The sequence below is a fragment of the Mustela nivalis genome, assembly GCF_964662115.1.
Source record: "Mustela nivalis genome assembly, chromosome: 8".
Taxonomy (NCBI): Eukaryota; Metazoa; Chordata; class Mammalia; order Carnivora; family Mustelidae; genus Mustela; species Mustela nivalis.
Window position 1 is genome coordinate 48,597,203 of NC_139027.1, and position 24,881 is coordinate 48,622,083.

General features: G+C 39.9%; 1 protein-coding gene and 1 long non-coding RNA gene across 6 annotated transcripts in view; one reads left to right on the forward strand and one right to left on the reverse strand.

Moving 5' to 3' along the window:
- Positions 1-1,025, reverse strand: part of LOC309871159 — an 84,894-nt gene extending 83,869 nt beyond the window's left edge. Inside the window, exon 1 of the long non-coding RNA XR_014315064.1 lies at positions 886-1,025. This is a non-coding gene — a long non-coding RNA (uncharacterized lncRNA). The remainder of the gene's footprint in view (positions 1-885) is intronic.
- TACR1 (tachykinin receptor 1) overlaps positions 544-24,881 on the forward strand; it is a 169,652-nt gene continuing 145,314 nt past the window's right edge. The window contains exons 1-3 of one of the 5 annotated variants that reach the window (XM_082743842.1): positions 544-661; positions 7,282-7,413; positions 23,682-23,838. In XM_082743842.1, the coding sequence (XP_082599968.1) occupies positions 23,690-23,838 (149 nt within the window). In that variant the 5' untranslated portion in view covers positions 544-661; positions 7,282-7,413; positions 23,682-23,689. Of the gene's footprint in view, positions 662-7,281; positions 7,414-22,094; positions 23,839-24,881 lie in introns of those variants that run through there. The other 4 variants (XM_082743844.1, XM_082743843.1, XM_082743840.1 and 1 more) reach the window with 4 other exon arrangements.

Below are 24,881 nucleotides of genomic sequence, written 5' to 3' on the forward strand. Positions count from 1 at the left end.
AGAGAAAGGTCCCGCAATTCCTTGACACTTTTAAACTGTGGCTTTTTTTTTTTTTTTTTCTCCCTGTGTCCCAGCACAAATGGGTCTGGTGTGCGCTTCAGAACCCTGGGCTTACTGAGGTCACAAGCTCCCTGTGACCCCCCAGACCTGCCAGTAATGGCAGCAGGACCCACAAATTATGGCATCTGAACTGGCCCCTTAGGATCCAGACCCTGTTCTGGTCTGTGATTTTGGTGGTAGAGAGTGGGGAGTGTTCCCACAGTTCTCAGCCGTTTCAAACCGCAGCTTTTTTTCTGTGTCCCAGCCAGGCTAGGGCTGGTGTAGGCCGCAGACCCTGGGCCTGCTGAGGCGACGAGCTTTCTGTGATGAGCTGACCTGCCAGTTACGGTATCAGGACACACTACTTGCGGCGCGGGACCCCGCCCCCTGTGGCAGCCAGACCTACTAGGGTCTGTCTGGACCTTCGAGGGGGTGAGGAGCATTCCCAGTTCCTCCGCCCTTTTAGACCACGGCTTTTTTTTTTTTTTTTTTTTTTCTGTGCACCAGCGCGCCTGGGGCTGGTTATGCGCTGGCCGACCCTGGGCGGACGAGGCAGCAAGCTCCCTGGGACGACCCGACGTGCCTGTCATGGCGTCCACCGTGCTCTGCTCCAGACTTTAAGGTAGGGTTGGGAACACAAACCGCGGCGTCCTCCCACCCCTCTGACCTGGAGAGCTTTCTCAGAGCTCTGCCCAGAGTTCTAGCGTTGTCTCTTTTACATATTAGTTGCTCTTAAAAACCGCGGCTTTTTTTCCCCCCAGCGCGCAAGGCCCCACGGCTCTGTGAGGGGCTCCTCAGCACTACCCCTCCCCAGGGCCGCTCCCTCTCCCAGCGTCCCTTTCTTACCATGTCTCCCTCTCTCTTGCTGTTGTCTCCCCGTTCTGGCTTTGGTTGTTCAACCATCAGTTCTTTTTAGGAGGAACTGGTCTATTAATAGGTATCATTGGTGTATTCTGTGGAGGAGGTGAGTTCAGAGTCTTCCTGTGTGGCCGCCATCTTGAACTGCAGTCCAGCAGCTTTTGTTAATTAGCCCCCATGAAAGAGTCTCTGGAAATTTCTAGAAATAATTGGAAGAGTGTTTGGAGGGGCCAGTGGTTCTTTTAATAATGGATTCTTTTAATAATGGGTGGGGCCAAGAACCACGGCTACTAGGTTTATTGGAGTCAATGCAACCCCACATTTAAATAGAGCCTCTGTAAACAGAGGTTATATTTTGGAGGATCTAGCCCAAGGTTATTGATGAATTCTGAAATAATGTCCATCAGTATAATATAATAGTCATTACCCAGAAAACTGTCAGGAGAGTATCTGCATCATGACTACCCAACTATTGGGAGAGTTATGCCTGAAAATATGTGCCAATTCCCAACAGTTAGGCCAATCCTACCTGAGAAAGAGAAGTTTATTGAAGTTAGTTAATCTAACTAATCTCAAACACTATTTATGGCTTAGACCAAACACTTTATGGCTAAGTATAGCCAGCACAGAGTGAGAAATTCACAAATTTGCATGAATTCCTTTAGGCGTGAGAAGTGTCAAATGAAGAGAGGTCCTAGAAACTATGGGTAAATCAGCATAAAACCAATTTGTTACACGTGTGTATGTGTGTGTGTTTATTTATTTATTTAAGTGGAGTATACATATATATGTTTTAGTGGAGTCTTTCCTGTGAAAGCTCATGATAGCAATTAAGTTTGGATTGATCCAAATCTCCTGTCCAGCTCTATTTCTCTGGGCAGAATCTCTTGGAATGAACCTTTGTGACAGGCAAAAGGAGTAGCAGTAAAGATTCAAGGAAGAAGCAAATAGTACCCCAAATATTCATGCTTGGGACTCTGCATTGCCTAGTTCATGAAGAAGGAGATTTTAAAATTGTGTCTTCAATTATGGCTACTGAAATGGCATCCTAGTGGCAGGTCCCAGAGGAAGGGAAAAAAAAGAAAAATTATAGAAAGTCAGTGTTTTCTGTACCAGAGGTCATACATAACCTCAAGATTAATGGAGCCTCCTTTGTTGTGACTATTAAGACAACTCATGGGTGTTTAACATTGTACCAAAATGCAGGCAAAACCACGTACCAACTGGAGATATACCAAAAGCGATAATCACAAAAAACAGCAAAGAAAGGCCGGTAATTGGGAGACTGGTCAAAGCAGGCCTATTTGGAACCTGTGACAACAGAGGCCAAACAGTGACTTGCGATTGTGGACACTCAGATTGTATTAAAGTCTCGAGGCCTTTTTAAGATCCTCTCTGTCAGTGTTAATTAGAATGAGCAAAGGAGCAGAAGGGAAAGCCTAAAGGCACAGAAGCTCTGCTTCAGGCTGTAGTGGTAGAAATTGAAGTGAATATGGCCCAGCAATTTGAGGTCATCTTGAGGTTTTTAATCCTTTTAGGTGATAAGAGTGACAAGGCCCCACCCCTATTAGCAGGAGCAGGGAGGAGGATGGGCACAACTAATCTGCTCTTGACAGTCAGGATAAATACCCTCTGATTGAAAAAGAATTGGAGGGTATTTCAGAAAAGTAACATAAGTAGGTTTCTTTTTTTTAAATTTATTTATTTGACAGAGAGATCACAAGCAGACCGAGAGGCAGGCAGAGAGAGAGGAGGGAAGCAGGCTCCCTGCTGAGCAGAGAGCCCGATGTGGGACTCTATTCCAGGACCCTGGGATCATGACCTGAGCTGAAGGCAAAGATTTTAACCTTCTGAGCCACCCAGGTGCCCCCATAAGTAGGTTTCTTTCAAAAAAACTTGTTGACATTGGGGGAAAAAATACATAAAAGAACCTTAAACATAAATCAGTAGTAATTAAATAATTATAAGTGAAGACTCACATAACTGCGACCCAAGACAAGAAATACAACATTGCCAGGACTCAGAAGTCTCCTATATGTTTCTTTCCATAGCCTCCGAAAATAACTACTCGTAGCAAATGTTTTGGTAAAATTCCTTTTTTTTTATTTACTTTATAGTACTACCACTTAAGTGTGCATTCTTAAAATTATAATTCACTTGTTTTTTGTTTTTGAAATTTATACAGAAGTTTATTATATCTAGTTTTCTGTGTCTTGCTTTCTTTACATTAAATATTATGTTGAGATTCTTTCATGTTTTTGTGTGTGATTTCATTCATTCCTTTCATTCACTGTATATTATTCCATTGCATGCCCATAGCACAATCTGTCTATATGTCCTACTATTGTAAATTTATGCAGTTATAGTTTGGAACAACTGTAAACAATGTTACTATTAACATTCTTATATGTATACAAGAATGGTACTCATCTGCTTGACTTTATCCAAGGTAGAGTTTGCATGGTTAGTATATGTATTAATATGGGCTTTCCAGAGAAATAGAACCAATAGGATATTTATACACATATATAAATCAATATATATAGATAGACTATCTTTCATCTATCTATTGAAAGATTTTAAAGGACTGGCTCACATGATCATGGAGGCTGACAAGTCCAAAATCTGCAAGGCGTTCCCCTAGACTAAAGACTGAGTTAATAAGCAGATGTTTCATTCAAGTCCAAAAGCCATTAGCTGCAGAATTCCCTCTTACTTGGGGGAGATCTTGGGGGAGATGTCTTTTATTCCACTTAGGCCTTTCACTGACTGGATGAGGCCTACCCACATTATAGAAGTCAATCTGCTTTACTCAAAGCCCCTGATTTAAATGGAAATCTCTTCCAAAACGGCTTCACAGAAACATCCAGAGTAATGTTTGACCACATATCTGGGTACCATGGCCCAGCCAAATTGGCACATAAAATTAACCATCACAGTATATATTTAACTTGTGCAGGTAATACTAAGCTGTTTTCCGAAGTGGCTCTTCTAACACAGGGCTATTAGTGAGCATTCAGCTTCTTGTTAGGAGAGAGTTGATATTGAAGGGCAGCCTGGTTGGTTTTTTTTTCTCTCCAGCAGCCCCCAACCCAAGAAAAAATAAAATACAAAAGAAACAAAAGCTAGATTGAAAGAAGGCTTTGCCTCCTCTTGATGCTCAAGTGGGCTAATGTAATTTTCAAGTCTTTCAGCAGTCAACATCAGACCAGGTTTCCACTATGAAACATGACAGGCTGGGGTATCTGTGTCTGAGTGCTGGGGCTTCTGCCTCTGTTCCCCATCAGCGAATGATGCCATAGTCCGATCAGAATCCTGTGTTTTATCCCGGACTTCTCCACCTGTTTATAGCTAATTAACCAACAATCCCTGTTGACTCCACCTCCTATGACTCTCTCAAATGTATCTGTGTGACACATCCTGTCTGAGACTACTCAACTTAAGGTAATCTCTTGCCTGGACTGCTGCAAGAATGTCTTAAGTGGACCACATCTCAGGTCTTACCCACTCCAATTCATTCTGGACTTTGATTTTCTAATAAGTATCTCTGAAATTATCACTCCCTTCCTTACAATCACTTTGTCATGGAACCAAGTCCTTCCCCTTAATATGGTTTACAAGGCTTCCAGTGATGGCAGCCCCAAACTGGTTTTTCTTTACTCCCTTCTGCCTCCTTCATCCCATATTGCCCTCACAAAAGTTCAACCACAGGACACTTCTGTCAATTCCCCAAATGATTCATTATTTCTAGCCTCCAGGCTTTCACACGATCTCCTCTGCTTAGAATACTCCACATGTCCCACCCCACTCATCTGGATCTGATTTGACTCCTTCCAATCCTTCAAGTTCTCAGAAAAGCAGAGACAAAACTCAGTGATCATCAAGTCCAATTTCATGTTCCCTCTTCTGGGGCACATAGGGAATTACACTTCTCAGCCCTAGTGATCAACAGATGAAGCCATATTACCAGCTTTTACCAATGAAATATTATCAGAAGTGATATGTGCCATGTCCAGCATGAGGCATTTTGAATCTTCTTCCTGGTTCTCGTGTCTCTTGGCTTCTCTCCTGGCAAACTCAGAGCTGCAATTTGAGAAGGCAGAGCCATAAGTTGAAGAATCAGGATCTCTGAGTGGCCAGAAGGGAGAGAGTCCCCCAAGCTTACAGCAGGCTTTGTGAGGAAAAAACCAGAAGGTATTTTGTTAACCCACTAGGTTCTGAAAATGTTGCCATAACATGGTCTATGGCATCCTCTGGGTAATACAGAAAGTGGTATTAGGAGTTGGGTATTGCCACAGAAAAAACCTACTATATGTCACATTGACTTAGCAGATGGGTGGCAAAGGTATGAAAGTCAACATTCAAGGCTAGGAAATTTAATTCATGTTATAAAAAGGAAAAAAAAACTTAGTAAATTTTTTTTCCCTGTGACTAATGGAGTTTTGGTTCTCCTGGGAAACACTGAAAGGAAGAAGCTTAGTAATGTGTGTTGTAAATTATTTGGCTATGTTTGGCAAGGAATTACAAGAGGAGGTGAAATCAGGAAGGAATTAAACAGAAATGAAAGGGAATAAATAGATAGTTCAAAAATTCATGACTTAGAAGAACTGGAAAATCCAATTTCTTTTATACCCCAAACAGGAATAGATGATGTTAAGAAAGTCTTTGAATAGCAAAGGCCCATCACAATTCAGTCTTGTCAGAGAGCAGATTAACTGTGAAGCCTTTCCACAGAAGTTCAAAAGAGTCTCCATTAAGAGAGTTTGGGGAATAATAAAGCAAAGAAAAAAGCAGATATGTCTTGTAAAGAACTGTGGGTATAGGTACAGACATAAGGACCTGATTAGAATCAAATAGGTATGTTTTTGAAAGAGCTGACCTGTCCAAGAAACTAACAATTGAGGGGGGAAAAAAAGAAATTGTGATTTTTCAAGACATAAAAGGACACTTGAGTGCCCATCTCAGGAGTGACAACTGTACAGTACTCAGGGAGGGTATACTCCTCAATGCTCAATTCAATTGTAGCCACAAAGGAAGACAGAAAACAGAGAAAGACCTATGAAGGCAGGGAGTAGGAGCCACAGGGCACAGGGAACCTGGGAGTAGGATCAGGGCCTCACCAAGGACTCCTCCTTATCCTCAGGTCAGGTTTCCTAGCATTGCCACTATTGACTTTTGGGTCAGGTAGATTTTTGTTGTGGATGACTGTCCTATGCATTTTAGGATGTTAACAGCCTCCCTGACTTCTACCCACTAAATGACGGTTATCTCTTCCCCAGTTGTGACAACCAAAAACGTCTTCAAACATTGCCATGTGTCCTCTGCTGCAAAATTGCTCCTGGTTGGAACCACTGCCCTAAGTTGAGGGAACTCCATAAGGTCTGCCAAGCAGGATTTCATAGTTGCCATGGACTAGTGATGGCTGTGTTTTTCTCATTCTACTCCTTTCCAAATGAGAGAGTTGTCACTGTGGTTCCTCCTATCCTATTTTATGATTATATGTTGGGTGTAGGGTGGAAACACAGATATTCGTCTCTTTTTAGTTCATATGTCTCTAGACCAATGAAGTCCACATTCATACCTGATTTATCCAGAGATCCTGGACTCTTGGATTTGATGCTCTAAGTGGATGAGATACTGAATTAACTCCCTTGGGGAGTACATTCTGTGTGTGGAAGGAAGAATACAATGAATATATGATGACCAGAAGGATCAGTTCTGGCAGAGATAATACTATGCATTCAGAAATTCTGTTTCACATTTCTCCTTTTGGGCATGATAACTACCTTTCTCAACCTCCTTACTTGGTGCAGCTATGTGAATAGTGTTGACCTAGGAAATTCTTCTTACAAAAGCAAGAAATAAAATTTTATTGGGTTAATCCACTTGGGTATGAGGGTTGTTTATTACTGTAGCATGGCCTCGCTAGCTCAGATGTCATTCCCCTTGTGACACCTGCTCTGACTTGCCAGCTCTGGGCCAGGTCCCCTTTTTATATGCTCCCTGCTTCCTCTAATGTCACACTTATCATGCTGTATTGCCTTTGCCTATCTGTCTCCCTTGTTGATGACGGGGATCATACTTATTTACCGTATACATTGTAGAGTCTGATACTCAAATATTTACTGAGTGAACCAAGAATGATTACCAATCTTAGGTGAGGTTGAAATTCAATGAACAGATTATACAGCCAACTGTTATATATGTTCATATTCCATGTAAATAGTAGGAGAGAAAAAGCCTTTATTAGAGCAAATACTAATGCCTTTAAAGGTTGTGGCAGATGAGGTATTTCATTATGTTCTTCATTGATCACATTAGTCTTCATATCATATCATGGAGGCAAGAGAGAAATAAAACAACTCTCAAATTGCTTTGTTCTAGAAAATTCCATGATCTGAATTCAGACAGATTTAACTTTGATGACCTTTCAGTTTCTGAGATGTGAAGGAGAAATGAAAACAAAGTGCTTGGAGCAGTAGCAAGACAATTTTCTCTGCAAGAATGTGATACAAGGTGTGTTCAAGTCAACCTGCACACCATAAAACTAAATGACTTGAGCATTCAAGGGAAGATCTATTGACAGTAAATGGTCTGAGGAACCATATTAAAGAACTGGTATTTAACTGGATCATTACCAAAACCCACAGACCATGTGCTTTCTCAATTGCGGTTGTGAGAAAAAAGAAACATTTGGTTATGTATGGAATACCATATTCTTAATTATGTGATTAATGTTGATGATTACACAGCACCCTGTAGTACAAGATGTACTAGATTATTTGATAAGGAGCACGCAGTTCACTGTGGTACTATTTTTGGAGTAGATATACCAGATGCAGATGGGTCTTGAAGATAAGGAAAAAATAGCCTTCATTCATAAAGCTTTTATCCATTTAGGAAGGTGTCTGAAGAGTTCAAGAGTCCCTCTCAGTTTTAAAGCTTAATGAAGATGGTGATAGATTAAAAAAAAACAGCTTGAAGACAAATAAAAGGACATTAGACAAGCAAACGTCCCAAATCACCTGGTTGAAATCTCTTTGAAATTATCATTGACCAATGCCAGTTTTATCTAGACTTTATGAAATATATTAAGTATATAGTAGTCCAGATGAGAGTGGGAATTGGTCCAGGAAAGATTTCTCCTATTACCCCTGTCCATGTCACAACTACGATTGATAGTTAAAGGCCTCTGTAAAATTCTATGGGAGAATTAAAGAACTTCATAGAATTTCTACTTTAAGAAAATTTGTGAGGCAATATTTCAATAATATAAAGTTCTTTTTATTTTTTAATTTTAATTTAATTTAATTTAATTTTTTAATTTAAATTTTACTTAGTTAATATCTTGTGTAATATTGGTTTCTGAAGTAGATTCAGTGATTCATCACTTACATACAATATGCAGTGCTCATCACAAAAAGAACAAACAACCCTCAGTTTGTTCTCTATAGTTAAGAGTCTCCTATGGTTTATTTTCCTCTCTCCCTTCTCTCCTTCCCATATGTTCATCTGTTTCTTTCTTAAATTCCATGTATGAGTGAGATCATACGATATTCATTTTACTCTGACTTATTTCACTTAGCGTAATATACTCTAGCTCCACCCATCATTGTAAATGCAAGATTTCATTCTTTTTAATGACTGAATAATATTCCATTTTACACACACACACACACACACACACACACACACACACCCTTTTCTTTATCCATTCATCAGTTGAGGGACATCTGGGCTCTCTCCTTAATTTGGCTATTGTTGATAATGCAACTATAAACATTGGGGTGCGTATGTTCCTTCAAATCAGTATTTTTGTATCCTGTGGGTAAATAGCTATGAGAGCAATTGCTGGATAGCAGGGTAGTTCTATTTTTAACTTTCTGAGGAACCTCCATACTGTTTTACACAGTGGCTGCACCAGTTTGCATTCCCACCAACAGTGCAAGAGGGCTCCCCTTTCCCTGCATCCTCACCAACACTTTCTGAGTGGTTAATTTTAGCCATTCTGAAAGGTGTGAGTTGGTATCTCATCATGGTTTTGATTTGTGTTTCGCTGATGATGGGTAATGTTGAGCATCTTCTCATGTGTCTTTTAGCCATCTGGATGTCTTCCTTGGAAAAATGTCTATTCATGCCTTCTGTCCATTTCTTAACTGGATTATGTGTTTTTTGGAGGGGGGGTGTGGAGTTTGATAAGCTCTTTATAGATTTTAGGGACTAACCCACATAATTCCTTTTATATCTGACACAGATAACAGGTCCAAGCGGATCAATAGTTAGGAAATGAAGTCAGAAATGTTTTCCCTTTTTGGAGACTGGTAGGAAAAGGAATCTGAGGGCTTTTCATGCTTTGCTGACCTGCTTAGTTCAGGCTCCCGTGAAGGCATTAGCTGATTCTCACAAACCTCTCCTTTTTATGTTTTTTAAACTATTGTCAGTAACACCATATAAGGAAGATGAAAGGAGTAAATGCCAATGGTTTTGTGGGCAGGCATCTGTCAGTGTGATTTGACACCTTGTCTATAGGATAGAATTTTGGCTGTAAAGTGGGGGATCAATTCTATTCATAGATATGCACTGACAAAATACCCCTTACCTATGTGCTTACTAGTGACAGCTTGTCATCTCAGACAGGCAGGTAGAAACCAAGAGTCATCAGTGTGGGAGCAGATCAGGACCCTAAAACTTTAAGCTTCTTTGGGCTCCTCTCCTGTGAGACAGGAGGACTGGCAGTAAATCAGGGCAGTTATTCATTTGGTATGCACTATTAAGGCTAATAAAACTGGTGGTAGGAGGGAGTATATGGGTACTTTCTGTACATGCTGTTCATTTTTTAAATAAAGAACCTAAAACATCTCTAAAATATAAAGTCTATTAATTTAAAAAATTGAAACACTGCCATACTTGTTAAATAGGCACTGCTCACTGCCTAGTAGCTGCCTCCCTCTCCTGCCAATCACTTGACCCCTCTTCCTCAAAGCTTTTGCCTTTTCTTAAGCAGTGTCTAAGAGGCTGAGGAACTGAACAGAGGTGTTAATAGTTTCATGGGGTTGACAAGACAAAAAATGGGTGAAGGGAGTGGGAGATACAGGGTTCCAATTATGAAATGAGTAGGTCCTAGAAATAAAAGTCACCGTATAAGAAATACAGTCAATGATATAGTAATAGTGACATAACAGGACAGAGGGTAGCTATACTTGTGATGAACATAACATAATGTATAAACTTGTCAAATCACTATATTGTACATCTGAAACTAATATAACATTGTACATCAATTATACTAAAACAATAATATTTTTAAAAAAAGGAAATCCCAACATTTGCACACACACACATGCATACAAATGGACTTCAGTGCTCACAAAGAAGGAAGGGTCCTTGTAGGTGTCCAAGGATTCAGTGTGGACTCCCAAAAAACCCCACTACCCTAGGAGTGATGGTGAACTGAGAATAGACCAGACCTCACAAAGACTAAACTATCACTTCATAACAGCACAAGCCCTGATTGGATTAAAATCATTCTAACCACATGCCAGGAGCAGAAGTAACTCCTCTACTGGGGAATATAATATCATCTAATGGCTAAAAACATCTCTGTAATTTTTCAGACACCTTTTCTGTCATACAATGAAAATAATTAAGCATGCAGGAATATAAGAATTGGCCAAAAACCAAGATGAAAAATAGACAGTACAAACTCCCAGGATATCCAAATATTGTAATTACCAACCATGGACATTAAAGAGATTGTGGTAACATGTTTAAGAAATTAAATAACAAGATGGAAAATTGTAGTAGAGAACTGGAAACCATAAAGGAAAGAAATGAAGATTCTACAACTAAATAGTAAAATATACTTTGGAAATACTAACCAAAATAAAGGTGGAGTAGCAACACCAATTTCAGTAGGCTCAAAGGCAAGAAATACTTCTGGAGATGAAGAGGTCTATTTCATAAGGTTAAAAGGGTAAAGTCATACACACACACACACATACATACACACACATATATAAGTCATATATATATATTTTTTAAAGATTTTTCAAATTTATTTGACAAGCAGAGATCACAAGTAGGCAGAGAAGCAGGCAGAGAGAGAAAGGGAGGGAGGAGGAAGCAGGCTCCTTGCTGAGCAGAGAGCCTGATGTGGGGCTCAATCCCAGGACCCTGAAATCATTACCTGAGCCAAAGGCAGAGGCTTTAACCCACTGAGCCACCCAGGCTCCCCTAGTATAGACATTTTAACAATATATAGATATATATATGAAGCAAAATCTTGTAGAATGAAAACTCTTTATTCCTTCTAGTGATTCTACAGATAGAAATTCCAGAGGAATCCAATGAAGCTGAAAAGAAGAGGGAAGGAAAAATATTGGATCATGAATATAGACTTAGAGAACTCAGAAACTTGACAGAGCGTAATAACATTTGTATCATAGGAGTCCCAGAAGAATAAGAAAGGGAAAAGGGCAGAAGGTTTATTTGAAGAAATTATAGCTGAAAACTTCCCTAATTGGGGGAAGGCAACAAAACATCCTAATCTAGGAGGCACAGAGAACTCCCATCAAAATCAACAAAAACAGGCCAATATCAAGATATATAGTAGTAAAATTTGCAAAATACAGAGCTAAGGAAAGAATCCTGAAAGCAACAAGGGAAAGCAAATACCTAACCTTCAAGGGAAGACAAATAAGGTTAGGAGCAGATCTCTCCACAGAAATTTGGCAGGCCAGAAGAGAATAGCATGCTATATTGAACATGCTGAGTGGGGAAACTCTGCAGCCAAGAATACTTTATCCAGCAATTGTCATTTAACATAGTATTGGAGGTCTTAGCCTCAGCAATCAGACAACAAAAAGAAATAAAATACATCCAAATCAGCAAGGAAGAAGGCAAACTTTTACTTTTCACAAATGACATGATACTCTATGGAGAAAACCCAAAAGATTCTACTGAAAAATTGCTAGAACTGATATATGAATTCAGCAAAATTGTAGGATACAAAATCAGTGTACAGAAATCTGTTACATTTCTATACACCAATAATGAAGCAGCAGAAAGAGAAATCAGGGAATCAGTCCCATTTACAACTGCTCCTCAAACCATAAGATTCTAAGAATGAACCTAATCAAAGAGGTAAAAGATTTGTACTCTGAAAACTATACAACACTTGTGAAAGAAATTGAAGATGACACAAAGAAATGGAAAAACATTCCACACCTATTGACTGAAAGAAAAAAAACATTGTTAAAATGTCTATACTAGGGGAGCCTGGGTGGCTCAGTGGGTTAAGCCTCTGCCTTCCACTCAGGTCATGATCCCAGGGTCTTGGGATTGAGCCCCACATCAGGCTCTATGCTCAGCGGGGAGCCTGCTTCCCCCCCTTCTCTGCCTGCTTCTCTGCCTACTTGTAATCTCTCTCTCTCTGTGTCAAATAAATAAATAAATAAAATCTTTAAAAAATGTCTATATTACCCAAAGAAATCTTCAGATTTAATGAAATCCCTATGAAAATACCACTAGCATTTTTCACAGAGCTAAAACAAACAATCCTAAAATTTGTACGGAACCACAAAAGACCCCCAATAGCCAAAGCAATCTTGAAAAAGAAAAGCAAATCTGGAAACATCACGATTCTGGACTTCACGCTATATTACAAAACTGTAGTTGTCAAGATAATATGATACTGGCACAAAAACAGACATATAGATCTGTGGAATAGGGTAGAAAACCCGGAAATGGACCCACAACTGTATGGTCAACTAATCATTAACAAAGCAGAAAATAATATCCAATGGAAAAAAAATAGTCTCTCAACAAATGGTATTGTATAGCAACATGAAGAAGAATGAAACTGACCACTGTATTAGACCATACACAAAAATCAATTCAAAATGGATGAAAGACCTATATGTGAAACAGAAAACCATTAAAATCCTAGAGGAGAACACCAACAACAACCTCTTTGACATTGTCCATAGCAAATTCTTGCTAGACAAGTCTCTGGAGTCAAAGGAAACAAAAGCAAAGATGAACTATTGGGATATTATCAAGATAAAAATTTTCTGCATAGCTAAGGAAACAAGCAACAAAACTAAAAGGTAACCTACAGAAGGGGAGAAGATATTTGCAAATGATATATCTGATAAAGGGTTAATATCCAAAATCTATAAAGAACTTATCAGACTCAACACTCAAAAAACAAATTACCCAGTTAAGAAATGAGCAGAAGACATGAACAAGAAGAAGACAAGAAGACTCCAGATAGCTAACAGACACATGAGAAGATGCTCAACATCATTCGTCATCAGGGAAGCACAAATCAAAACCATGATGAGATACCAACTCACACCTGTCAGACTGACTAAAATCAACCACTCAGGGAATGACAGATGTTGGTGAGGAGGTGGGAAAAGGGAAACCCTCTTATACTGTTGGTGGGAATGCAAACTGGTGCAGCCACTGTGTAAAACAGTATGGAGGTTCCTCAGAAAGTTAAAAATAGTACTACCCTACAATCCAGTAATTGCACTCCTAGGTATTTACCCAAAGGATACAAAAATACTGATTTTAAGGCACATGCACATTATAGCCACATTATCAACAATAGCCAAATTATGGAAAGAGCCCAAATGTCTATCAGTCCATTGACTAAAGAATGGATAAAATAGAGGTGGTATATATTTGTAATGGAATATTACTCAATCATCAAAAAGAATAAAATCTTTCCATTTGCAATGATGTGGATGGGGCTAAAGTGTATTATGCTAAATGAAATATGTCAGAGAAAGCCAACTATCACATGATTTCACTCATATTTGGAATTTAAGAAACATAACAAATGAACATGGGGAAGGGGAAAAAAGGGAAGGGATGCAAACCATAAGAGACTCTAAACTATAGAGAACAAACTGACGATTGCTGAAGGAAAGGTATGTGGGGGATGGGCTAGATGGCTGGTGAGTATTAAGGATGGCCCTTGTTGAGCTGAGCACTGGGTATTATATGTAAGTGATGAATCACTAAATTCTACTCCTGAAATTAATATTACATTATGTGATAACTAGAATTTAAATAAAAACTTTAAAAAGTAAAGGCAATGTGTAAAATAAAAAAAAAAAAATCCAGGGAAATCTAAATTTAAACCATGAGAATTATTGAGTGAATTTACCAGAGTTATAAATATAAAATCAAAATACAAAGGTCAATTGTATATCTCTATATAGCAACATTTAGAGAGTAAAATTTGAAAAACTATCACAACAGCATCAAAGTATCAAAGAGATTGAACATCTAGCAATACATCTAAGATGTGTAAGACCTCCATATTGGAAATTATAAAACTTAATTGAGAAGCATTAAGAAGATCTAAATAAGTATGGTAAAGATATAGACCCTTTCCAAATAAATCTAGAGATTCAAAACAGTCCCAGTTTAAATTGCCACAGAGTTTGACTTTTTGGTAAAAACAGATAAATTCTAAAATTTGTATGGAAATGCAAAGGGCTAAGAATAGCTAAGGCTATTTTAAGAAAAAAAAATGAGAACTTATACTGCTAGATTATATGACAGCTTATTATAGAGTTGTAATAATACTAGGGCAAGGGTATTCAAAAGGCCAACGGAACAAAATAGAGATTCCAAAAATAGACCTTCTCATACAGAATTACTTGATTTATGGCAGAGGTGGCATTGAAGACAGTAGAGAAAGAACATTCTTTTAAGTAAACTGTTCTAGGACAATTGAATATCAATAAAGATGAACATGAATCTTAACCCTCTAGTTCATACCATACACATTAATCAATTCCAATTAGATTATAGAGATAGATATAAAAGTTAAAGGAATCAAGTTAATGGAAGATAACATAACATCTTCATGATCTTGGGATAAACAAAGATTTCTTAAAGCACAGAAAGCATTGACTGTAAAATTGTGGGTTAAGGTGATACATTAAAAATGGGAATTTCTGGCCATCAAAAGACAAAGGCAAACTACAGAATAACTGACAAAGGACCCATTTCATCTAAGGAACTCTTACAAATCAATAAAAGAGAAAACCAATTAAAAAAATCAAACAACTAAAACAGACACTTTCCAAAAATTATATGAAAAGGTGCTCCACCACATTCTTTCATTCATCAGTAAAACACAAGCCAAAATGAAAGTGGGATATCCCACCCATCAGAATGGCAGAGATAAAGAAAACTGACAGTCCTATTTATTTGCAAGGATGTGAAGCACCTGGAAAACTTATGTGTGTTGCTATGGGGATTGTAATTGTCGCAAGGAACTATGTGTTTGTAAATATCTACTAAAGCTGAGCATACGCAAACTCATGACCCAGTAATTGTATTCCTGGGCATATTTCCAACAAAACTGGGTAAACATGTGCTTAAGAAATAGTGACATTGTTCTTATTGCGAAATACAAAAAACAATCAAGTGTCCATCAACAGTAATTGAGTAAACTAGGATTTTCAAACAATAGAATGCTATATGGCAATGAGAATGAACTCATATGTGGAATTCAAGAAACAGAACAGATGAACATAGGGGAAGGGAGGAGAAAATAAAACAAGATGAAATAAGAGAGGGACACAAACTACGAGAGATTTAACTATAGGAAACAAACAGGGTTGCTGAAGGGGATGTGGATGGAGAGATGGGATAATTGGATGATGGGAATTAAGGAGGAGGGCACTTGATGGAATGAGCACTAGGTGTTATGTACAACTGATGAATCACTAAACTCTACCTCTGAAACTAATAATACACTGTATGTTCATTAATTTATTTTAAATTAAATAAACTTTTAAAAAAGAGTGAACTCGTTACAAACAACATAAATGAATCTCACCATTGTAATATGGGGTAAAAGAAGCTATACAGGCATAATTCCATTAACTTAAAATTCAAAAAACGTGCAAATTGAATCTGCATTTTTAGAAGCTAAGGTAGGGTTATCTTTGGAGATGGCTGAGAGAGGGTCTCTATCATTCTGGTAATAGTCTTTTTCCCCTAGGATGTGTTTACACAGATATGTTTACTTCCTGTGATTTATTGAGTTCTGCACTTAGGATACGTGTCCTTTTCTGTGTCAATTCATATTTCAATGAAATTTTATTTGAAATATAAATATAGATATACATTTTCATTTCAAATATAAATGGTCTTTAGCTTTTCTCTAAAATATTCTCCAGTAATAGAACAGAAATATTTAAGTAGTTACAACAACTTAACAGATCTGAAAACATTCTCCAGTAATAGAAAATAGTGATTTTCTTTAAGAATTGAGAGATGGGGTGCCTGGGTGGCTGTCAGTTAAGCGTCTGCTCAGGTCACGATCCCAAGGTCCTAGAACCGAGCTCACTGCTCCTTGGGGAGTCTGCTTCTACCTCTCTCTCTTCCCCCCACCCCAGCTCTCTCACACCATCTCTCTCTCTCTCTCTTAAATAAATTAAAAATCTTAACAAACAAAAAACAAAATGAGAGGTATGCAAAGCCCCAAAATTTTATGTCCATAAAATCATAGAAGTCCGTAAAACATGCCAATTAGTATGTGTAGTTTTTAGTGTTTATTTTTAAAGTGAAAGAATATATGGTGAAACTAAACTTCTAGTGTGAGAGCAACAGAAAGCAGTCTTAAAAATGCAAGGCTCTACTTATGAGGTCTTTCTGAAGAGCTAACTGCAGAAGAACTTCTTTCAGCCTAAAGATCGATGCAGAAATTTTAGCAAAAGAGCTGATGATGACCATTGGATGTATTTCATTATAGGTCTAAGACCAAAACCAAAACAAAGATACATGTGAAAGAAAAAATATTTTGTCAAAATAGAAATAACACATCTTTTAAAATGGGAAGAGAAAAGAAATAAAAGGGAAAAGTATTACCAAATTAAGCCATTTGACATGCTGATCAACAGGCATTTTGACCTGCAAAGACAGCAGGTTAGTATGGCTCAGTTGAATGGGAAAGGCTCATATATCACAACGTGGGTAATAGGTGGAAGATTTACAATATCATTTGAAGCTGATAAGCCAAATAACAGAAGTCTATACGATAAAAAGAGATTAAGAGCATTATAAAAGATATGAGTATAAAATTACCTACTAGGAAAAAAAACCCACACAAGTCTTTCTAAATAACACAATCATTTTTTGAAGCAAACAGGCCATGTATATAACACCATATACATTTGCCCATAAATGTAAAAAAATACCTTCGGGAATATAACATAAAATAACATAACAGACTTAAAGCCAAATGTATCAGTCATATCATTAAATATGAATTTTAACTCAAAGGAAAATGATTTTTACATTAGCTCATGAAAAGAAACTCAAAATCTATGCTATATGCTATAGTATATATAGAAACGCACATAAAACAAAGTGTTTCAGGGACGCCTGGGTGGCTCAGTTGGTTAGGCGGCTACCTTGGGCTCAGGTCATGATCCCACCGTCCTGGGATCGAGTCGCACATCGGGCTCCTTGCTCGGCAGGGAGCCTGCTTCTCCCTCTACCTCTAGCCTGCCACTCTGTCTGCCTGTGCTTGCGCTCTGTATCTCTCTCTCTCTAACAAATAAATAAAAATCTTAAAAAAAAAAAAAGTGTTTCAGAAAGCTAAAGCTAAAAGCACAGGCAAATAGTGACTACCTGTAAAGCAGGTAGTGAACAGTTGTTCCAGAAAGCATTGTTGAAGAGCCATATACCCTCTCCGTCCTCCCCTTACTTCCTGTTATTTTTATTAATGTTATTGTTGTTTTTGTATTGGGAAGATTTGCAGTTTGATGAATTCTGTTCTGGTGCGGCCTCCCTGTCTCACACCACCTTTCTAAATTCAACCATTATCAAGCAATTCAATCCAACCCAATACATATGTATTAATCGTGCCATATAGGGAAGGGACTGCTAGCAAACCAATAGTTGAATAACATGGTTCTTACTTTCAGAGGAGTAACAGTGTAATTTCCAAGAGATATAACGTATACCAGTTTGTCTTATGAAAGGATGGCTAAGAAAGGAAGTCAGTGACTAATAGTAGTAACATCCACACTGAAGGGGGAAGGTGATGTTTCCACACCAGTGGCTTCAGGAGATCAGAGTGTATGGGGGCCTGAACACAGCTGCGTTCCTTTTCCCAGCAACTCCAGCGTTCTCTCCTATCAGCCACGTGGCTTCAGGCCTTAAGGGCAGCTGGATATAAATGAGCCCTGGGGCTCTGTTGGGAGTTAAGCTGAGAAGAGAGTAGAACCAGGCAGGCTGGGCTGTGCTGGGAGATCAACAGAACTTGGAGAAAGTAACAAAACAGAAGAGCCTGGATACTGAGATCTGAGAATGAGAGCAGGAATCGTTTGTAAACATCCAGAGGATGGTTCTAGAAAACCTACCATGACAATAATGAGAGTCTCAAAAGGAGAAGACAGGGCTAATAGAGAAGACATAATAATTAAAAAAAAAAACTAGCTGAAATTTTCCTTGAGATGAAGAAAGAACTCATCTAGTTTTGTGCTGTTTAAAGTAAAAGGTCCACATATTTCCAAAACTTGCTTGAAGAGAAAACTGACCCAGCGTACTTGGTAAAATCACAGACCACTGAACCCCAATCAGATTCACCAAATCAGAGTTTTCCTTGGAACCGGATTATGTTTATTAACAACCAACTCAAGAGTTTCTTATCATTAAGAAACTTAGAAAACACTGGATCTATTTTAAACTCCTCAAACCTTACATAGTGCTTGAGTGGCTCAGTCATTAAGCATCTGCTTTCAGCTCAGGTCATGATCCCAGGGTCCTTGGATCAAGCCCTGCGACAGGCTCTCTGTTCAATGAGAAGCCTGCTTCTCCCTCTCCCATTTCCCCGGCTTGTATTCCCTCTCTCACTGTCTCTCTCTCTCTCTCTCTCTCTCTCTGTCAAATAAGTAAATAAAAATCTTTAAAAAAACAAACAAACCCTTCAAACTTTAATGTGCATACAAATAACCTAAGTTCTTACTAAAATGCAGATTCTAATTTAGTAGTACTGTGATGGCCCAGGGACTTACATTTCTCACTAGTTCTTGGGTAGTTCAGGGACCAAGACTAGTATTTCTTGCCATAGTTAGAGATGAGATGCTTCTCATTTCACTTTTTGGTGCATAATATTAATATATGAAAAAGAAAAGGAAAAAAAATCTCTACATCAGTTTCACTTAGAAAAATGGATGTAAAAATGTTAAATAAATCATTAGCAAGTTGAATCCAGCAATATATCAAAGAAATAATATAGCCTTTGCCCAAGCAGATATTGTGCCAGGAATGCTAGGTTGGGTCGAGTGTTGGGAAATCTATTCATTTAATCCATTATGTCAACAAATTAGTGAAAAAAAAAATTACACAATCATATCAACAGATCCTGAAAAACGCATTTAAAAGTAAAAGAAATTTATAAGACATTCATTTAAAATTTTCTAGGTAAAATAAAGTAGAAGGAAACTATTTAAACATAAGAGCCTATTTAGCAAATTTAACAACAAATATTCTCCCAAATAGTAAAAATTCAAAGTCATCTTAATTTAAATTCAGAAACTATACAGAAATACCTCTTATCACCAATTTTAATTAAACATTGTCCTAGAAGGTAAAGGAAATTCAGTGAAACAAAAATATGCTAATGATGTGATTGAAAACGCAAAGAAAAGCAAATAAAAAGCAGAATAAATACAAAATTCAGTAAAATGACGAGGATACATACAAAGAAAGACACTCATACACATAAACACAAATACATATACACAGAAGACAATGGGTTTTCTTTGATCTAAAATAAAAAAAGTATTTCATTTAAAATATAAACAAAACCTACAAAATATATGGAAATTATGTACCAAAAGACTGGATCTATTTTAATCAAAATTATAAAATCTTTTTGAGAGGTATAAATAAGACTTGAATAAATGGAAAGGCATACCATGTTCTTAGATTAAAAAATATATATCAAAAATGTCAATTTTGTCAAAATTCAGTAAGTTTCACACAGTTCTAATTAAAATACTACTGCAGTTTGTTTTGTTTAATTTTTAAATTGAATTTAAAATTTAAATATGATGTCTAAAAATGGATTTTAAAAAGCATGAAATGAGCATCCAGATGAACTTGCCTTACCAGATATCGGAATATTTATTCCTATATTAGTCAGAATAAGCTATAACATGGTGAGTAACAAATTAATCCCCAAACCTAGTGCCTTAATACAACAAAAATTCATTTCCTACTTATACTACATGTCCAAAATGGCCAGCAGCCTAGCTTATACAGTCACTTGGGTACTCAAGGTAATTAAGGCCTGTCTTCTTGTGGCTGCATCATTTGGGACTTGGTGGAGAGAATCCATGGGGAAGTCTCTCTCTCTCTCTCTCTCATACACATACATACACACACACTCTTCTATGCTTCAGCCTAGTAGTGACACACATCATTTCCACTCACAACCTATTGGCTAAATTAGTCTCTTCCTAATTGCAAGGAGGCTAGGCAAAGTAGAAGATGATATTAATCAAATACATATATACATATATACCTGGTATTGCTGTAGGAATAGACAAATGGATCAGTAGGAAAGACTGGAGAATATAACTATTAAATCACATGTATTTGTAAATTTAATCTATGACATGGATAATGGTTTAATTAATATGAAAAAATAATTTATATAATACACAATAACAAACTGCAGGTGAACTAAAGATCTTATTGGAAAGAAAGGAAGGAAGGTAGGATGGATGGATGGTTGAATGGATGAATTGATGGATGGAAAGAAAAAAAAAGAAAGAGAAAGGAGAAATAGGAGAAAGAGAAAGGAAGAAAGAAAAAGAGAAGGAAGAGGAAGGAAGACAAGCAGGAAGGAAAAAGATAGGAAAGAAGAAAAGAAAGAACTGCCAAGAAAACCCACGATGGAAAAAAGCCAGGATTTTGTAAGACTTTTTTTAAACCAAGACTTGAAAACTCAAGTGCTACTAAAGTAAATACAGACTACATAAAAAATTGTTTAAGTTTTTATGACAAATACATTAATTCAAGAGATAAATAATAGCATTAGAGAAATACTTGAAATATTAATAATAGGCAGTGTTTATATCTATAATATACAAAGAGCTCTGAGAAAAAAGTGACTGGAAAGCAGTCTAACAGAAAAAGGGACAAAACATGTGAATAGACAATTTATGGAAAGGAAAAATCCACACAGCCCCCCCCCCCAAAAAAAACTTAGAAATTCAAATTTTCTAATAGGAAAATAAACACTATGTATTAGCAGTGTTATAACATTTTACATATTTTAGAATGGAAAAGCTTAAAAGAGCTCTAATACCCACTACTGGAAGCAGTTATGAGAGATCCAGGGTGGAAGAGGACTTCCCTTCGAGAAGGTTCCTTCTTTGCAACCTGTGCGTGCTGTGCTCCCCCAGACATCACTGGAGTTTTCTCTTCAGGTTTAGGGGTGCAAGGTGAGGTTCATATACATGCTGAAATTCCAGGCTTCAACAAAACTAAAATGAACTGGCAGATTTTAGCCTGGCATCAATCGGTACAATAAATTTGTAAACCTTAAAGCGTTTCCTGCCAGATGTTTTGCTTGCTCCCCTAAGAGGCGCATAACCAGACAGGACTAGTGCGTAAACGCAGCTCCCGGGAGAAGGCGGGCTTGCGCCAACAGCGAGCCTCAGCGCTGGGCTATGGTAACCATTCCTGTTCATGTCGCACAGTTCTGAGTTCCCGCAGTGAAAAGAGGGGAGGGCGCGAGGGAGACAGAGGAATAGATGGCCTCCGAAGGTTCGAACCGTATCTCTGGGCGGGAAAGCCTCCAAACTTGAGCCCATCTCGGCTTCTCCAAAACGGTTCGCACCCGCCGACAGGCATTTCCCACCTCCTCCCAGCGTCCGACACCAGCTCCGCGGTTTGAAATGGCTTTGGACTTGCATATGAGGCCTTGAAGTCCGCCGGGGGCGGAGGAGGTGGGTAGAAAAGGGGGACAAAACTGCCCTCCAGTCCCTATGCAAACCCGCGAGAGAGTAGGGGAAGGAACCCCCCACGCCGCCCAGCCTGGCACTAGCCCGCAGGCCCCCCAGACGCAGAGGCAGAAGCTCCTAGGTCCTCGGGCGGTAAACTCGAGGCCGCAGTGGGTACTGGCAGAGGGCCCAGAGAGGCGCGTCTGGGCGACACACTGCTGATAGGTGGCTGCTGCGCTCACCAGGCTTCCTAGGGAGCCCAGTCCAGTCCCGGCTGTCTGCGCAGGGGGCTCAGCTGCAGAGCTCAGCTGGAGCTTTTCATGGACCTAGGGGCCAAGTCACCGAGGAACCTGAGGAAGGTATCCCCAAAGCTTAGAGTCTATCATTGCCTCCCCAGGGGAATCGGTCAACCCAGAGAAAGGACCTGGGTGTTTGGGGGTATTTCCTAAACACGATCTCAGCAAAGTAGTTTTCCGGACACCTGGAACTGGGCATCGTCACCTCCTCTCGGTAGCAGCCAGGGCGAGCCCGTGGTACACTCGGGCTGGAGAGAGGCCCGGAGCGCAGCGCTGGCACGTCGCCCCCACATTTGCCCGACTCCCACAGCCACAGGCAGGCGCCTCTGCAGAGCTGTCGCAGCGCTCCGGGCTGCTCTCGCTGGAAGTTGTGTGTCCATCATCGGTACAGCTCTTTCGCAAATCCTTCGGTTCCGTGGTTCATTCAGCCTGCAGACGCCGTCCGGCTCAGTTACTCCGAGGCCACCTGGCGCCCCCTCGCGGAGTGTGTGGGGCGCCTGGCTTGAGGATTCCCACAGCAGGTAGCCGCAAAAGGCGAGGTGGCTGCGTTGGTGGAATGAGACAGTTGCCAACAGCTGGTTCAGCTGCGGCGCTGCGCACCAGGACTGGCGGGTGCGCAGCCCAGGTACTGCCCCTTCGCGGTGACGTCTCTGCAGAGGGTTATAAAAGCCTCGCGCGCAGCCTGCCGAGGTTCTGCTAACTCCCGAGCCAAGCAGGACCCGAGCCAGACAGGCGCCTGTGAAGCTGCAGGCGGCGGCGGCGGCGGCGACAGCGCAGCAAAAGCAAAGGAAAAAAATCACCAGACGGACCAGGGGCCCCAGAATCCCCGCCATAGACTCAGAACTTTTCAGGTCGCGCTGTGACGAACACTCTCCCCTTCGCCCCCAAGTCCTCTTGCAGAACAGGGTTTTGCATTTCCCGCTGCAAGCAGCGGGAACAGCAGTTGCAAGCAGCAGCAGGTGCAGATAAGCGGGGGTCTCCTGCTTCTCGGAACCGTGACCCGTGGAATTCCTTTCCTTTTTCCAGTCCCACGCAATAGAGACGCTGTCTCCGGATTTCTGAACTCAAATGCTTCCTGACGCTTGAAAGTGGAGGAATTCGAAACCACAAGAGGCAGACCGCGCGCATCTAGAAGCATTTATCTTTTGAGCGCCAACTCTCCTGCTTGCAAGGAAAGAGTTCTGCCCAGAAAGAGCCTGTAGCCCTCCTGCTTGGTTAAGCACGACCCCGACCCCCAGGGCGGCTTAACCACTTAGTGGAAGAATGGATAACGTCCTCCAGGTAGACTCAGACCTCTTCCCAAATATCTCCACCAACACCTCGGAGCCCAACCAGTTCGTGCAGCCGGCCTGGCAAATAGTCCTTTGGGCAGCTGCCTACACGGTCATCGTGGTGACCTCTGTGGTGGGCAATGTGGTGGTGATGTGGATCATCCTGGCCCACAAGAGAATGAGGACAGTGACTAACTATTTCCTGGTGAATCTGGCTTTCGCAGAGGCATCCATGGCCGCGTTCAACACAGTGGTGAACTTCACCTATGCTGTCCACAACGAGTGGTACTATGGCCTGTTCTACTGCAAGTTCCACAACTTCTTCCCCATCGCTGCTGTCTTCGCCAGCATCTACTCCATGACTGCTGTGGCCTTCGACAGGTGAGCCTGCCCTTTGTGGAGAAGGGAGAAGGTGTCCATAGAGGACCATAGCTTTGCTGGGAGCTTCCGGGTTGCACTGTGCCTGGATCAAGGTGGTGATTGGTCACCTGTACCCAGGGGTTTTCCTGACACCTAACTGAGTCGTTTGTGCATGCGGGACTTCATCTTATCTCACCATTTCCTTATCTATTTCCTTTTTCCTTTTCTCCTTTTTGTTCATAGCCAGTCTCCCTTTCTTCACACACCTCCTTCATCCTTCATTTAGTCCTATTTTCTTCACCCCTCCTGCACTCATCTCTTTGACACTTTCCTTTCCACTCCTGCTTTGCTTCTTTCCATATATTCATCCTCTCATTTACCATGGAGGCCTGAAGGGGATCCCCAGGTGTTGGCAAGGGGGCTAGCCCTTGGCTGGGGCTTCATTAATCCTTGCAAGCCTACTATTTTGCTGGGAAGCCTCTTGGTGCTTTCCAGTTTTAAGTATGTCTAAGCAAAATTTCTCATTTTTCACTTTTTCCTGGACATCCAGAGATTTTTCTGCTCCCGCCTCAACTCTCCAATATTATTCGTATGTGAAGAGCATTTCATTAGAATCATAAAATACTCAGGATTCTAATTTGGCTCTGTCTATGCTGCTAGGAGCTCTCATTCAGGCATGAGAGGCAGCGAGGCTATTCTTCAGGAACTCCACAGATAGGGACCCAGGGAGCTGACCCAGGAGCTTTTCTAAATTTCTTTTGTCATGTAAGGTCAATGCTTTTAACCTGCCTGTATCCACAGAGAAACGTGCTTGGCAAAGGCAATTGAAAGCTCTTTCTTTCCTACAACTAACTAAGGGTTTCTGAAGCTGATTGAAAATGAAAATGTTGGCATTTTCAAATACTGGGGCTAGCATTCTGGAATGAATGGCTCCTCAGGTGGCAGGATGGAAAATTGATTATTAGAGCACAGCTTTATCTGCATTGACATTTTTGTGGGTGCCATAGATCTCTAATGTATGTATCTATGTGTACACAAGTATTAAATGTTTACCTGGGATATAA